The 16730-nt window shown below is 46.5% G+C and overlaps 1 protein-coding gene across 3 annotated transcripts in view; it reads right to left on the bottom strand.

Moving 5' to 3' along the window:
* The window catches only part of CHCHD6 (coiled-coil-helix-coiled-coil-helix domain containing 6), a 363492-nt gene that overhangs the window by 219177 nt on the left and 127585 nt on the right, over positions 1-16730 (bottom strand). For all 3 annotated transcript variants that reach the window (XM_073644940.1, XM_073644942.1, XM_073644941.1), the window contains one exon: positions 10692-10762. In XM_073644940.1, coding sequence (XP_073501041.1) covers positions 10692-10762 — 71 coding nt within the window. The remainder of the gene's footprint in view (positions 1-10691; positions 10763-16730) is intronic.

Genomic DNA, 16730 nt, shown 5'->3' with positions numbered 1-16730 from the left:
AACATAATTTAGCTCTGAATAATTTTATCGCTTAAAAACTTCTTAATCCTCTCTCTCTACAGCGCTTACCTTTTAAAAAAAGTAATAATGAAAAGCATGCATACTAACACGCACACGGCGAGCCGCGCAAGCCCGGTGCAAGAAGACGCCGAAAAGATAAGACATAGGGAAAGAAAAAAAAAAAATGAAAGGGGGGGTGGGTGGGGCGGAGGATAAAAAGCACTGAGCACTTTAAGGGTAGGGTTTTTTTTTTTTTGTTTTTTTTATGTATTCCTGCAATAAGCTCCATCCTCTTCACTGATTTTATTTTACTGATTCAGCAGCAGTAATAAGGTTTAATCCATGGTAAACTAATCTAAATGTAACACTCAAAAGGAGACAAAGGGGACGCAAAAACATTTGGCCGGAGCCTTTTGGGAGCCATGCTTTATCCTTGGATCCAGCACATTAATAGAGCTGGAAATGAAATGGCATTTTATTCCCTGTGGCTGGGGGGGGATTAAAGAACTGTCCTTTTCTAAAGCAGAGACTGAGTCATGGATCCCTGAGCACTGAGAATAGGCAAAGTGAGACTCTGTGAATTTGGACAAAAACAAGGCGAGAAAAAAAAAAAAAAAAAAAAAGACTGTTTATTGTCTGGATGGTTTTACCGATGCCAAAGGCTGCGTCCAAAAAGAGACACGGAAGAAGGATCATCCTAAACGAGGGCAAAATGTATTGCCGGCATTCTCTACCGGATCAGACAGCTGCGAGGCTGATGAACAGCCCTTACAGGGGGCTTAGTAACAAAAAGGCCGCTTGAAAGATTCAAGAAAGTCGTGTTTTCCGTAAAGATTTTTTTTGCTACAGTAATGTGTCTTTTTTGTCGCAACATCCCAGAGTAGATCGCATGAGAAAGTCTTCTGCTATATCCCAATTTGACTTCTGTTGCGATCGCTGTCTCCGTGGTGACAGACTACAAACAAACCCAGTGTAGTCAGAGCCGCCAGGCACCAGTTACTCTGCTCCATCTGCCCAGTCTTCTTGATAATATACAGAAAACTGATGGAACAGAGTCACACATGACAACATAGCGCTTGTTTGTAGTCTGTAACCACGGAGACACATAGGTCTGCATAAACACTGTATGCACAAAACGATGAGTGCTCTTAAAATCAAGGCAATATGCAAACTTCCTTCTCATTTTGTAACAGATGCATTGGGGTAGGAATAAAAATGTTGAAATTTAAGCCTAAGTTAGGGGAGAATTTACTCCCTTCAGGATGGTTTCACATGTGGCAGTTTCACAATCCGTGTACAGACCACGATTTCCTGACCCTACTTCAACAGCTTCATATCTGCCTATGAGACTGTCGAGATCCGTGGCCGCGGAGAACGTCGTCTATACACCGACCATGACACTGGAACGTGTGAAAGCGACCGTAACTTGCAGACAGGTTGTGTCCGGCCTCTTCCGCTCTGGTCTAGATTCAACATGGCCAACTTTTTTCCCATCTGGTCTCCATTATGCCGGTATGCATTTTATTCCACTGTGAAGAATTCTGTAGTCGTAGTCAGGGGCATCTTGCAAAAAAAAAAAAAAAAAGTATAAACTACAGTGTGTGTTTCCTTTATCAATGGAGCCTATGGATACTGTCACATTGGCATATGCCGGAGACATCCATCAGACGCATGTGTCAGGACATCCTCCCGACCATGACTGATAACGCAGTGTGAACAGACCTTCAGTACATACCTGCACGGGCAGCAGAGCAGCACAGTCTACTCCCTATGCAGATACAGACACATGATGGCGTCACTGCGCCACATCCCTTCATCCATTACCATATTCCACATGACTATTCGCCACAGTCACAGCCGCTCTGACTGCAGCATAATCTGACTTTTCTATCATGCAGCAACAGCAGCTTATCGGTGTTTTAACCTTTCTTTCTAGGAAACGCTCTGCCCTTTCTAATGTGTGAGGATTTTTTTTTGCATTTTCTTGCGCTTTTTGCTTATAATATTAAGCACAAATTATCAGAATGAATGAAAATCCTGGATTATCGTATGGGATGTTGAGTGTTTCTTCCTTCATGTATTCCTCTAGGTCATCACAGGACGAATATTACAGACTACTGCCTACTAAAATAAAAAAACAGAATATATATATGTATGTGTATATACACTGCTCAAAAAAATAAAGGGAACACTGAAATAACCCATCCTAGATCTGAATGAATGAAATCTTCTCATTGAATACTTTGTTCTGTACAAAGTTGAATGTGCTGACAACAAAATCACACAAAAATCATCAATGGAAATCACATTTATTAACCAATGGAGGCCTGGATTTGGAGTCACCCCCAAAATTAAAGTGGAAAAGCACACTACAGGCTGATCCAACTGTGATATAATGTCCTTAAAACAAGTCACAATGAGTCTCAGTATTGTGTGTGGCCTTCACGTGCCTGTATGACCTCCCTACAACGCCTGGGCATGCTCCTGATGAGGCTGAGTATTGTGTGTGGCCTCCACGTGCCTGTATGACCTCCCTACAACGCCTGGGCATGCTCCTGATGAGGCTGAGTATTGTGTGTGGCCTCCACGTGCCTGTATGACCTCCCTACAACGCCTGGGCATGCTCCTGATGAGGCTGAGTATTGTGTGTGGCCTCCATGTGCCTGTATGACCTCCCTACAACGCCTGGGCATGCTCCTGATGAGGCTGAGTATTGTGTGTGGCCTCCACGTGCCTGTATGACCTCCCTACAATGCCTGGGCATGCTCCTGATGAGGCTGAGTATTGTGTGTGGCCTCCACGTGCCTGTATGACCTCCCTACAACGCCTGGGCATGCTCCTGATGAGGCTGAGTATTGTGTGTGGCCTCCACGTGCCTGTATGACCTCCCTACAACGCCTGGGCATGCTCCTGATGAGGCTGAGTATTGTGTGTGGCCTCCACGTGCCTGTATGACCTCCCTACAACGCCTGGGCATGCTCCTGATGAGGCTCAGTATTGTGTGTGGCCTCCACGTGCCTGTATGACCTCCCTACAACGCCTGGGCATGCTCCTGATGAGTCTCCGTATTGTGTGTGGCCTCCACGTGCCTGTATGAACTCCCTACAACGCCTGGGAATGCTCCTGATGAGGCTGAGTATTGTGTGTGGCCTCCACGTGCCTGTATGACCTCCCTACAACGCCTGGGAATGCTCCTGATGAGGTTGCGGATGGTCTCCTGTGGGATCTCCTCCCAGACCTGGACTAAAGCATCCGCCAACTCCTGGACAGTCTGTGGTGCAACATGACGTTGGTGGATGGAGCGAGACATGATGTCCCAGATGTGCTCAATCGGATTCAGGTCTGGGGAACGGGCGGGCCAGTCCATAGCTTCAGTGCCTTCATCTTGCAGGAACTGCTGACACACTCCAGCCACATGAGGTCTGGCATTGTCCTGCATTAGGAGGAACCCAGGGCCAACCGCACCAGCATATGGTCTCACAAGGGGTCTGAGGATCTCATCTCGGTACCTAATGGCAGTCAGGCTACCTCTGGCAAGCACATGGAGGGCTGTGCGGCCCTCCAAAGAAATGCCACCCCACACCATTACTGACCCACTGCCAAACCGGTCATGCTGAAGGATGTTGCAGGCAGCAGATCGCTCTCCACGGCGTCTCCAGACTCTGTCACGTCTGTCACATGTGCTCAGTGTGAACCTGCTTTCATCTGTTAAGAGCACAGGGCGCCAGTGGAGACTTTACCAATCCTGGTGTTCTGTGGCAAATGCCAAGCATCCTGCACGGTGTTGGGCTGTGAGGACAACCCCCATCTGTGGGCGTCGGGCCCTCATACCACCCTCATTGAGTCGGTTTCTAACCGTTTGTGCAGACACATGCACATTTGTGGCCTGCTGGAGGTCATTTTGCAGGGCTCTGGCAGTGCTCCTCCTGTTCCTCCTTGCACAAAGGCGGAGGTAGCGGTCCTGCTCTTGGGTTGTTGCTCTCCTACGGCCCCCTGCACGTCTCCTGGTGTACTGGCCTGTCTCCTGGTAGCGCCTCCAGCCTCTGGACACTACGCTGACTGACACAGCAAACCTTCTTGTCACAGCTCGCATTGCTGTGCCATCCTGGATGAGCTGCACTACCTGTGGGTTGCAGAGTCCGTCTCATGCTACCACAAGTGTGAAAGCAGAACCAACATTCAAAAGTGACCAAAACATCAGCCAGAAAGCATTGGTACTGAGATGTGGTCTGTGGTCCCCACCTGCAGAACCACTCCTTTATTGAGGGTGTCTTGATAATTGCCAATAATTTCCATCTATTGTCTATTCCATTTGCACAACAGCATGTGAAATTGATTGTCAATCAGTGTTGCTTCCTAAGTGGACAGTTTGATTTCACAGACGTTTGATTTACTTGGAGTTATATTCTGTTGTTTAAGTGTTCTTTATTTCTTTGAGCAGTGTATATGTATGTATGTATGTATGTATGTATGTATGTATGTATGTATGTATGTATGTATGTATGTATGTATGTATGTATGTATGTATATATATATATATATATATATACATATATACACATACACACACACACACACACATACATATACATAGTACAGACCAAAAGTTTGGACACCTTCTCATTTAAAGATTTTTCTGTATTTTCATGACTATAAAAATTGTACATTCACACTGAAGGCATCAAAACTATGAATTAACACATGTGGAATTATATACTTAACAAAAAAGTGTGAAACAACTGAAAATGTGTCTTATATTCTAGGTTCTTCAAAGTAGCCACCTTTTGCTTTGATGACTGCTTTGGACACTCTTGGCATTCTCTTGATGAGCTACAAGAGGTAGTCACCGGAAATGGATTTCACTTCACAGGTGTGCCCTGTCAGGTTTAATAGGTGGGATTTCTTGCCTTATAAATGGGGTTGGGACCATCAGTTGTGTTGTGCAGAAGTCTGGTGGATACACAGCTGATAGTCCTACTGAACAGACTGTTAGCTGCTTTTTTCTTGCCATAATACAAATTCTAAGTAAAGAAAAACGAGTGGCCATCATTACTTTAAGAAATGAAGGTCAGTCAGTGCGAAAAATTGGGAAAACTTTGAAAGTGTCCCCAAGTGCAGTTGCAAAAACCATCAAGCGCTACAAAGAAACTGGCTCACATGAGGACCGCCCCAGGAAAGGAAGACCAAGAGTCACCTCTGCTTCTGAGGATAAGTTTATCCGAGTCACCAGCCTCAGAAATCGCAGGTTAACAGCAGCTCAGATTAGAGACCAGGTCAATGTCACACAGAGTTCTAGCAGCAGACACATCTCTACAACAACTGTTAAGAGGAGACTTTGTGCAGCAGGTCTTCATGGTAAAATAGCTGCTAGGAAACCACTGCTAAGGACAGGCAACAAGCAGAAGAGACTTGTTTGGGCTAAAGAACACAAGGAATGGACATTAGACCAGTGGAAATCTGTGCTTTGGTCTGATGAGTCCAAATTTGAGATCTTTGGTTCCAACCACCGTGTCTTTGTGCGACGCAGAAAAGCTGAACGGATGGACTCTACATGCCTGGTTCCCACCGTGAAGCATGGAGGAGGAGGTGTGATGGTGTGGGGGTGCTTTGCTGGTGACACTGTTGGGGATTTATTCAAAATTGAAGGCATACTGAACCCGCATGGCTACCACAGCATCTTGCAGCGGCATGCTATTCCATCCGGTTTGTGTTTAGTTGGACCATCATTTATTTTTCAACAGGACAATGACCCCAAACACCTCCAGGCTGTGTAAGGGCTATTTGACCAAGAAGGATAGTGATGGGGTGCTACGCCAGATGACCTGGCCTCCCCAGTCACCAGACCTGAACCCAATCGAGATGGTTTGGGGTGGGCTGGACCGCAGAGTGAAGGCAAAAGGGCCAACAAGTGCTAAGCATCTCTGGGAACTCCTTCAAGATTGTTGGAAGACCATTTCCGGTGACTACCTCTTGAAGCTCATCAAGAGAATGGCAAGAGTGGGCAAAGCAGTCATCAAAGCAAAAGGTGGCTACTTTGAAGAACCTAGAATATAAGACATATTTTCAGTTGTTTCACACTTTTTTGTTAAGTATATAATTCCACATGTGTTCATTCATAGTTTTGATGCCTTCAGTGGGAATGTACAATTTTCACAGTCATGAAAATACAGAAAAATCTTTAAATGAGAAGGTGTGTCCAAACTTTTGGTCTGTAATGTGTGTATATATATATATATATATATATACACACACTGCTCAAAGTAATAAAGAGAACACTTGAAAACAGAATATAACTCCAAGTAAATCAAACGTCTGTGAAATCAAACTGTCCACTTAGGAAGCAACACTGATTGACAATCAATTTCACATGCTGATGTGCAAATGGAATAGACAATACATGGAAATTATTGGCAATTATCAAGACACCCTCAATAAAGGAGTGGTTCTGCAGGTGGGGACCACAGACCACATCTCAGTACCAATGCTTTCTGGCTGATGTTTTGGTCACTTTTGAATGTTGGTTGTGCTTTCACACTCGTGGTAGCATGAGACGGACTCTACAACCCACAGAAGTTGCTCAGGTAGTGCAGCTCATCCAGGATGGCACATCCATGCAAGCTGTGGCAAGGCTTGCTGTGTCTGTCAGCGTAGTGTCCAGAGCATGGAGCAGATACCAGGAGACGTGGAGGGGGCCGTAGGAGGGCAACAACCCAGCAGCAGGACAGCTACCTCCGCCTTTGTGCAACGAGGAACAGGAGGAGCACTGCCAGAGCCATGCAAAATGACCTCCAGCAGGCCACAAATGTGCATGTGTCTGCACAAACGGTTAGAAACTGACTCCATGAGGGTGGTATGAGGGCCCGACGTCCACAGATGGGGGTTGTGCTCACAGCCCAACACCGTGCAGGACGCTTGGCATTTGCCACAGAACACCAGGATTGGCAAAGTCGCCACTGGCGCCCTGTGCTCTTCACAGATAAAAGCAGGTTCACACTGAACACATGTGACAGACGTGACAGAGTCTGGAGACGCCGTGGAGAGCGATCTGCAGCCTGCAACATCCTTCAGCATGACCGGTTTGGCAGTGGGTCAGTAATGGTGTGGGGTGGCATTTCTTTGGAGGGTCGCACAGCTCTCCATGTGCTCGCCAGAGGTAGCCTGATTGCCATTAGGTACCGAGATGAGATCCTCAGACCCCTTGTGAGACCATATGCTGGTGCGGTTGACCCTGGGTTCCTCCTAATGCAGGACAATGCCAGACCTCATGTGGCTGGAGTGTGTCAGCAGTTCCTGCAAGATGAAGGTGCTGAAGCTATGGACTGGCCCGCCCGTTCCCCAGACCTGAATCCGATTGAGCACATCTGGGACATCATGTCTCGCTCCATCCACCAACGTCACGTTGCACCACAGACTGCCCAGGAGTTGGCGGATGCTTTAGTCCAGGTCTGGGAGGAGATCCCACAGGAGACCATCCGCAACCTCATTAGGAGCATGCCCAGGCGTTGTAGGGAGGTCATGCATATCTCCCCCGTCGTCTAGTGCACTTACCGCCAGGTACTGAATAAACAACACGTGACAATTAATGGAAGACTAGACTATTGCAAGTAAAGAAAAAGGAGGAAGAACACAACGCTGAGAAGCAACCTAGCAACGAGAATCATCTCTGACCTGACCGCTAAGGATCTCGCTCTTTCCAATGACTTCTGAGCACCTCTCGTCGCGCTGCCGCACCAGGGTTACGATACAATTAACCAGTAGCGGGAACGGAAGTCCATACACCGGCTCTTCATCTTCTTCTAGGACTAGCGGGGTAACTTAGTTGCCTGGCAACCTCGTCTGCCGACGCTCTTTCTTGTGCAATGCGGTGGTACCGAGGAGGGGAATGGAGGGGGTTTTGAATACCGGTGGAAGCACAAAGAGTTAATCTGGTGAAGAAGAGGCCCTGCTTTAACAATCAGGGTCTCAACAGGAAAACGGTGTTAAAAAGTCAAATTATTTACTAGGTGCATCTACTGCAGGAAAGGTGCCGAAAGGTAAAGATGTCAGTCGTTAGGAGTGCACCGCTCCCCCTAAGCAGGATGTAGGGAGGCAGGGGAGAAGTGCGCTCCCGATGACTGAAAGTGATCTCAATCTCAGTAATGCTACATATATTCATAAATGCAGATATTGATCAGCCATAATACTAAAACGCCTGAAGGGGTGATAATTCTCTACAACAATTAGGTACAGTAGGTGCTACATGTCAAATCCACATGATGCCGACCTGTCTCCTTCTCATAGTGCATCCTGGTTCCATGTTTTCCCCAAGTAAAAGACGCACACGGCCGTCCACATGATGAAAAATGCCTGGGATTGCTTCTTCTATTACTCCATGGTCCAGTTCTGATGCTTCAGGGCCAACTCTAAGAGCGATGCTCTGCGTATTTTACCACCTTTCTATCATAGCAGCGATGCTCTGTGTATCCTGACACCTTTCTTTCATATCTATTATCTGCATGTCCTGACATCCTTCTATCACAGCTGCGATGCTCTGCGTGTCCCAACACCTTTCTATAACTGTGATGCTCTGCATGTCCTGCCACTTTTCTATCATAGCAGCGATGCTCTGCATTTCCTGACCACTTTCTATAATAGCTGTGATGCTCTGTGACCTGACACCTTCCTATCATAGCTGCGATGCTCTGCATATCCTGACCCCTTTCTTTCATATCTGTTATTATCTGCATGTCCTGACATCTTTCTATCACAGCTGTGATGCTCAGTCTCCTTACCTCTTTCTATCATAGCTGTGATACTCTCCGTGTTCTGACCCCTTTCTATCATAGCTGCGATGCTCTTCATGTCCTGACACCTTCCTATTATAGCTGCAATGCTCTGCATGTCCTGACCCCTTTCTTTCATATCTATTATTTGCATGTCCTGACATCTTTCTATCACAGCTGCGATGCTCTGTGTCTCCTTACCCCTTCCTATCACAGCTGCGATGCTCTGTGTCTCCTTACACCTTTCTATCATAGCTGCAGTGATCTGCGTGTTCTGACTCCTTTCTATCATAGCTGTGATGCTCTGCGTGTCCTGACACCTTTCTATCATAGCTGCGATGCTCTGTGTGTCCTGACACCTTCCTATCATAGCTGCGATGCTCTGCGTGTTCTGACCCCTTTCTATCATAGCTTCAATTCTCTGCACGTCCTGACACCTTTCTATCATAGCTGCAATGCTCCGCATATCCTGACCCCTTTCTATCATAGCTGCAATGCTCTGCATGTCCTGACATCTTTCTATCACAGCTGCAATGCTCTGCGCTCCCTGACACCTTTTTATCATAGCTGAAATGCTCTGCATGCCCTGACACCTTCCTATCATAACCGCAATGCTCTGCGTATCCTGACACCTTTCTATCATAGTTGTGATGCTCTGCGTGTCCTGACCCCTTTCTATCATAGCTGAAATGCTTTGTACTCCGAGATCTTCCTATCATAGCTGTGATGCTCTGCATGCCCTGACACCTTCCTATTATAGCTGCAATGCTCTGCGTATCCTGGCACCTTTCCATTATAGCTGTGATGCTCTGCATGTCCTGAGATCTTTCTATCACAGCTGCGATGCTCTGCGTTCCCTGACACCTTTCTATCGTAGCTGCGATGCTCTGCGTGCCCTGACCCTTTTTTCATAGCTGAAATGCTCTGCATGCCCTGATACCTTTCTATCATAGCTGCGATGCTCTGCATTTCCTGACCCCTTTTATCATAGCTGCGATGCTGTACATTTCCTGACCCCTTTCTATCATAGCTGCGATGCTCTGCGTGTCCTGATACTTTCTATCACAGCTGCGATGCTCTGCATGTCCTGATACTTTCTATCACAGCTGCGATGCTCTGCGTGTCCTGATACTTTCTATCACAGCTGCGATGCTCTGCGTGTCCTGATACTTTCTATCACAGCTGCGATGCTCTGCGTGTCCTGATACTTTCTATCACAGCTGCGATGCTCTGCGTGTCCTGATACTTTCTATCACAGCTGCGATGCTCTGCGTGTCCTGATACTTTCTATCACAGCTGCGATGCTCTGCGTGTCCTGATACTTTCTATCACAGCTGCGATGCTCTGCGTGTCCTGATACTTTCTATCACAGCTGCGATGCCAAGCACTGATTATTCTCAAGGCTGCAGCTTATGAACAGGCAGCGGTGTGATCGCATCGCCCTCGTGGACGCGGCCTCCGCATTTATTACCTTTGATGGTGACTGCGGCCGAGGACCACAGGAGAGTAATTAAATGCGTTACTGCAAATATCCCTTCATTATTATAAACAGACAGGACACCGGGAGAGCCGAAAGCGGCACATCCACAGCAGAGCCGCGAGGGGGGCGCCAGGGGCACAGACCGCAGGTTAGCGCTGATTAAAGGGACGACGCATGTTTCTTAATCAAGGAAGCAGTCAATTATTACAGCTTCATAATCATCTATGGGCATAATTATATTCCTAAGGAAACATCCATTATGGCGTATTGTCTAGTCGTGTGGGCTTCTACTAAGCAGTGTAATAGAGGTCCCGGTCCGGGGGAAATCGGGAACTTCCTCATCATTGTAGTACAGCAACACTACACAACACTAATTCTTTGGCAACGAGCAAAATGATGCAAAAAAAAGACGGAAAAAACATGTTACGTAATATAAAGAGGCGACATACTTCACCCGGAACTCGGCGTTGGTCGCGGCCGTATGGAACTGCTCCGCCGTCATCTTGTAGATTTCCAGGTTCTAGAAAAGATTAAGAGATAACAAAATACAAATATGATCTTTACTATGGTTTCAATAACTGAGCATTATTCTTAAAGCACATGTCCATAGTACACGTACAGTGGGGAAAATAAGTGTTTGATACACTGTCGTAATTAATTTGCATTTTATTGCATGAAATAAGTATTTGATACAATAGAAAAACAACTTAATATTTGGTGCAGAAACCTTTGTTACAATCACAGAGGTCAGACGTTTCCTGTAGTTCTTGACCAGGTTTGCACACACTGCAGCAGGGATTTTGGCCCCCTCCTCCATACAGATCTCCTCCAGATCTTTCAGGTTTCGGGGCTGTCGCTGGGCAACATTGAGTTTCAGCTCCTTCCAAAGATCTTCTATTGGGTTCAGGTCTAGGTGACTGGCTAGGCCACTCCAGGACCTTCAAATGCTTCTTACGGAGCCACTCCTCAGTTCCCCTGGCTGTGTGTTTTGGGTCATTGTCATGCTGGAAGACCCAGACACGACCCATCTTCAATGTTCTTACTGAGGGAAGGAGGTTGTTGGCCAAAATCTCGCGATACATGACTTCATCCATCCTCCCCTCAATACAGTGCAGTCGTCCCGTCTCCTTTGCAGAAAAGCACCCCCAAAGTAAGATGTTTCCCCCACCATGCTTCACAGTTGGGACGGTGTTCTTGGGGTTACACTCACCCTTCTTCTTCCTCCAAACACTGCGAGTGGAGTTGGTACCAAAATGTTCTACTTGGGTCTCATCTGACCACATGACCTTCTCCCATGCCTCCTCTGGATCATCTACAATAGATGGTAACTGGTGAACTTCAAAAGGGCCTGGGCATGTGCTGGTGTGAGCAGGGGGGCCTTGCTTGCCCTGCAGGGTTATAATCCATGACGGCGTAGTGTGTTACTAACAGTAATGTTTGACATTGTGGTCCCAGCTCTCTTCAGCTCATTGACCAGGTCCTCCCGTGTAGTTCTGGGCTGATTCCTGACCATTCTCAGAATCATCCTTACCCCACGAGGCGAGATCTTGCATGGAGCTCCAGATCGGGGAAGATTGTCAGTCATCTTGTATTTCTTCCATTTTCTAATAATTGTGCCAACAATTGTTGCCTTCTCACAAATTGTTGCCTATTGTCCTGTAGCCCATCCCAGCCTTGTGCAGGACTACAATTTTGTCCCTGGTGTCCTTAGACAACTCTTTGGTCTTGGCCATGGTGGAGAGGTTGGAGTGTGATTGATTTAGTGTGTGGACAGGTGTTTTTTTTATACAGGTAACTAGTTCAAACAGGTGCAATTAATACAGGTAATGAGTGCAGAGTAGGAGGGCTTCTTAAAGAAAAACGAACAGGTCTGTGAGAGCCAGAATTCTTACTGGTTGGTCGGTGATTAAATACTTATTTCATGCAATAAAATGCAATATAATTATTTAAAAATCATACAATGTGATTTTCAGTTTTTTTTATTTTTAGATTCTGACTCTCACAGGTGAAGTGACCTACGATAAAAATTACAGACCTCTCCATTCTTTGTAGGTGGGAAAACTTGCAAAATCGGCAGCGTATCAAATACTTATTTTCCTCACTGTGCATTACCTGTCCTGAGTTACATGCTTTATTATACTCCAGAGCTGCACTCACTATTCTGCTGGTGCAGTCACTGTGTACATACATTACATTACTGATCCTGAGATACATCCTGTATTATACTCCAGAGCAGCACTCACTATTCTGCTGGTGCAGTCACTGTGTACATATATTACATTACTGATCCTGTACTGATCCTGAGTTACATCCTGTATTATCCCACAGAGCTGCACTCACTATTCTGCTGGTGCATTCACTGTGTACATACATTACATTACTTATCCTGTAGTGATCCTGAGTTACATCCTGTATTATACTCCAGAGCTGCACTCACTATTCTGCTGGTGCAGTCTCTGTGTACATACATTACATTACTGATCCTGAGTTACATCCTGTATTATACTCCAGAGCTGCACTCACTATTCTGCTGGTGCAGTCACTGTGTACATAGATTACATTACTGATCCGGAGTTACATCCTGTATTATACTCCAGAGCTGCACTCACTATTCTGCTGGTGCAGTCACTGTGTACAGACATTACATTACTGATCCTGTACTGATCCTGAGTTACATCCTGTATTATACTCCAGAGCTGCACTCACTATTCTGCTGGTACAGTCACTGTGTACATACAGTATATTACTTATCCTGTACTCATTCGCCGCACTGCTCCAAAGTTTGCAGCACCGAAGATTATAACATAAGCCCCATTTAATGGCCGTTCCTGCGCAGCGCTCACTGTCAGCTGTCGCTCTGTCACTGTCACCGCAGGGCAGACGCAGCGGCTGGGATTCAAGCGTGGCTTCTGTCCCCATTCCTGCTATTTATAGACAGAAACAAGAGGGATGAGCGAAGAAGCAAGACCCCCCACAAGGGACTTACCAACAGGGGGGTCAATAACATCCCGCCGCAGGTTTCCATCTGTGCTCATTTCTGCCTACTGACTGGTATCTGTCCATGCTGTGAGGACCCAACTATGCCTGGCAATGAAAAGGTTAAACCTGGAGCACTTAGAATGTGGGAATCAAGGAGCGACCCTGTCTAGAAGATCAGAAAAAAGCTGCTCGGTCAGATTCACTGGACATCACAGACAGTCTCTCCACAGCTTGAAATAGCGGATAAGAGAGAGCAAAACTAGTGATCAGGATTTCCCAAAGTGAACTGGTGTCTGCACGCTGTAAAACCTTTTACACTTCCTTACAACCCCTCCATATCAAAGACTGTAGAGGCACGACATGAGCATGAGGCCACGCCAGGCCTACCAGTGAGAACAAGGAGCAGGGAGGCCGGCAGGTAGAAGCAGTTCTGCAGGACTGCCATTGGGTTGCCACAAAATGCTGATGTCCCCACTGGACCAAGGTCTTCTCTAGTGACGACCCCTTTAAAAAATCAATAATTCTATAGGAAAAAAGTTAAAAATCAACTTTGGCTGGAAATTTTACCAAAACTTGTAAAGGGCCTACACAAGACTAGAAAAACAGGAATACAACTCTGTGATAATGATGTCCTACACACCCTACCCACTCCGTGAAGGTCTCCTACAGACCCTACTAATACGTGACCATCTCCTACAGATCCCTACTACTACTTGACCATCTCCTATAGATCCCTACTACTACGTGACCATCTCCTACAGACCCTACTACTACGTGACCATCTCCTATGGATCCCTACTACCACGTGACCATCTCCTACGGATCCCTACTACCACGTGACCATCTCCTACGGATCCCTACTACCACGTGACCATCTCCTACGGATCCCTACTACCACGTGACCATCTCCTACGGATCCCTACTACCACGTGACCATCTCCTACGGATCCCTACTACCACGTGACCATCTCCTACGGATCCCTACTACCACGTGACCATCTCCTACGGATCCCTACTACCACGTGACCATCTCCTACGGATCCCTACTACCACGTGACCATCTCCTACGGATCCCTACTACCACGTGACCATCTCCTACAGTTCCCTACTACCACGTAACCATCTCCTACAGACCCCTACCACGTGACCATCTCCTACAGACCCCTACTACCACGTGACCATCTCCTACAGACCCCTACTACCACGTGACCATCTCCTACAGACCCCTACTACCACGTGACCATCTCCTACAGACCCCTACTACCACGTGACCATCTCCTACAGACCCCTACTACCACGTGACCATCTCCTACAGACCCCTACTACCACGTGACCATCTCCTACAGACCCCTACTACCACGTGACCATCTTCTACAGACCCCTACTACCACGTGACCATCTCCTACAGATCTTTACTACTACGTGACCATCTCCTACAGATCCTTACTACTACGTGACCATCTCCTACAGATCCCTACTACTACGTGACTGTTATGATCTGCTACAAGCACTAAGGAAAGACAGGAGATCTGTCCCTACAATAGAACTAAACTGGATCCCTACGGTGTAACGGGGAACCTGATCCTGCGATCAGACCCGCTAAAGTCCTCAGCTAGTCTGTACGAAGACCTATAGATGCAAGGGAGGGATCCCTACAAGAACTAGGGACTGGGATAAAGTTGGACACCTCCTAGCAGAAATTGTAGCAGTAAAAGACAAACACACAACATAGAACATAGAGGTCAGAAGACCTAGCAAAACTAACAGAGAAAGGTAACAGAGCACCAAGCTAGCTCAAGAGTAGTAATTACAATGAAGTCCAGCAAGGCCAGGAGGGCGGAGCCGGATTAAATAGGCAAAAAAGGTCATGTGACCAGCAAACAAGAAAAAAAACAACAGGAGAGTTCTAACAGTGACCATCTCCTACAGATCCCTACTACTACGCGACCATCTCCTACAGATCCCTACTACTACGCGACCATGTCCTACAGATCCCTACTACTACGTGACCATCTCCTACAGACCCCCACTACTACGCGACCATCTCCTACAGATCCCTACTACTACGCGACCATGTCCTACAGATCCCTACTACTACGTAACCATCTCCTACAGACCCCCACTACTACGTGACCATCTCCTACAGATCCCTACTACTACGTGACCATCTCCTACAGATCCCTACTACGTGACCATCTCCTACAGATCCCTACTACTACGTGACCATCTCCTACAGATCCTTACTACTACGTGACCATCTCCTACAGATCCCTACTACTGTGACCATCTCCTACAGATCCCTACTACTACGTGACCATGTCCTACAGATCGCTACTACTACGTGACCATGTCCTACAGATCCCTACTACTATGTGACCATGTCCTACAGATCGCTACTACTACGTGACCATGTCCTACAGATCCCTACCCTTCTGTGTCCATCCCCTACAGACACCACTACTCTGTGACTGTCTCCTATACTCTTGAACTGTTAATCAAATTTGTCATTAAAATAAAATAATGTGAACAAGAAATCACCTCTGTGATGATCTCCTACAGACCCTGCAACTCCTGGGGGAAGAAGATGGCCAATTGGTTGGAGGAGTTTTTAAACTAGAGTCGGGGAAGGGGGGGGGGGACCCAAGGAAATAGGTGGGATGTGAGTCAAACAAGGGGGAAGGGGAGAAGTGAATATAATGAGGGTGGAGAGGGGGGTGGGGATAGTACAGTTAGATCGTTAGAGAAGAATAGGATGCTAAATAACCCCAAAGTTTTATCTTGCATGCTGACCAACGCAAGAAGCCTGACCAATAAGGCGGATGAGCTGCGGGCGCTTATATCGGAGGAGAGGTATGACATCGTAGGTATAACAGAGACTTGGCTAGACGATAGCTACGACTGGGCGGTAAATTTATTAGATTATAGTTTATTTAGTAGGGACCGGAAACAGGGGAAAGGCGGAGGAGTCTGCTTATATGTAAAGTCATGTCTAAAACCCAGACTAACGGAAGATATAGGAGAGGGAGAAGAGGGGGTCGAGTCCATGTGGGTAGAGATAGAGGGGGAAAAAATAATAATAAAATATTACTGGGGGTCTGCTATAAGCCACCAAATATAACAGAGGAGAATGAGAATCTGCTATTAGGACAAATAGACAAAGTAGCAAAACATAATGAAGTGATTGTAATGGGGGATTTCAACTACCCGGATATTGACTGGGAAACAGAAACCTGTAGATCTCAGAAAGGAAAAAGGTTCTTGACAAATATTAAGGATAATTATCTCTCCCAACTAGTGCAGGAACCAACGAGAGGGAAGGCCGTGTTGGACTTAATATTGACTAATAGGCCTGATAGAATAACTGAGGTACAGATAGGGGGGCACCTAGGTAATAGCGATCATAATATTATCAATTTCAAAATGCCCTTCAGTAGGGTTATCAATAAGGGAACAACAAAAACATTAAACTTTAGGAGGGCGAAGTTTGATCAGCTGATAGAAAACCTTCA

This window comes from Phyllobates terribilis, unplaced genomic scaffold, assembly GCF_046119375.1.
Source record: "Phyllobates terribilis strain yellow unplaced genomic scaffold, ASM4611937v1 Scaffold_8__6_contigs__length_399053987, whole genome shotgun sequence".
Lineage (NCBI taxonomy): Eukaryota > Metazoa > Chordata > Amphibia > Anura > Dendrobatidae > Phyllobates > Phyllobates terribilis.
Note: the sequence above shows the minus strand (reverse complement) of the source record. Positions and strands in the feature narration are given on the sequence as shown.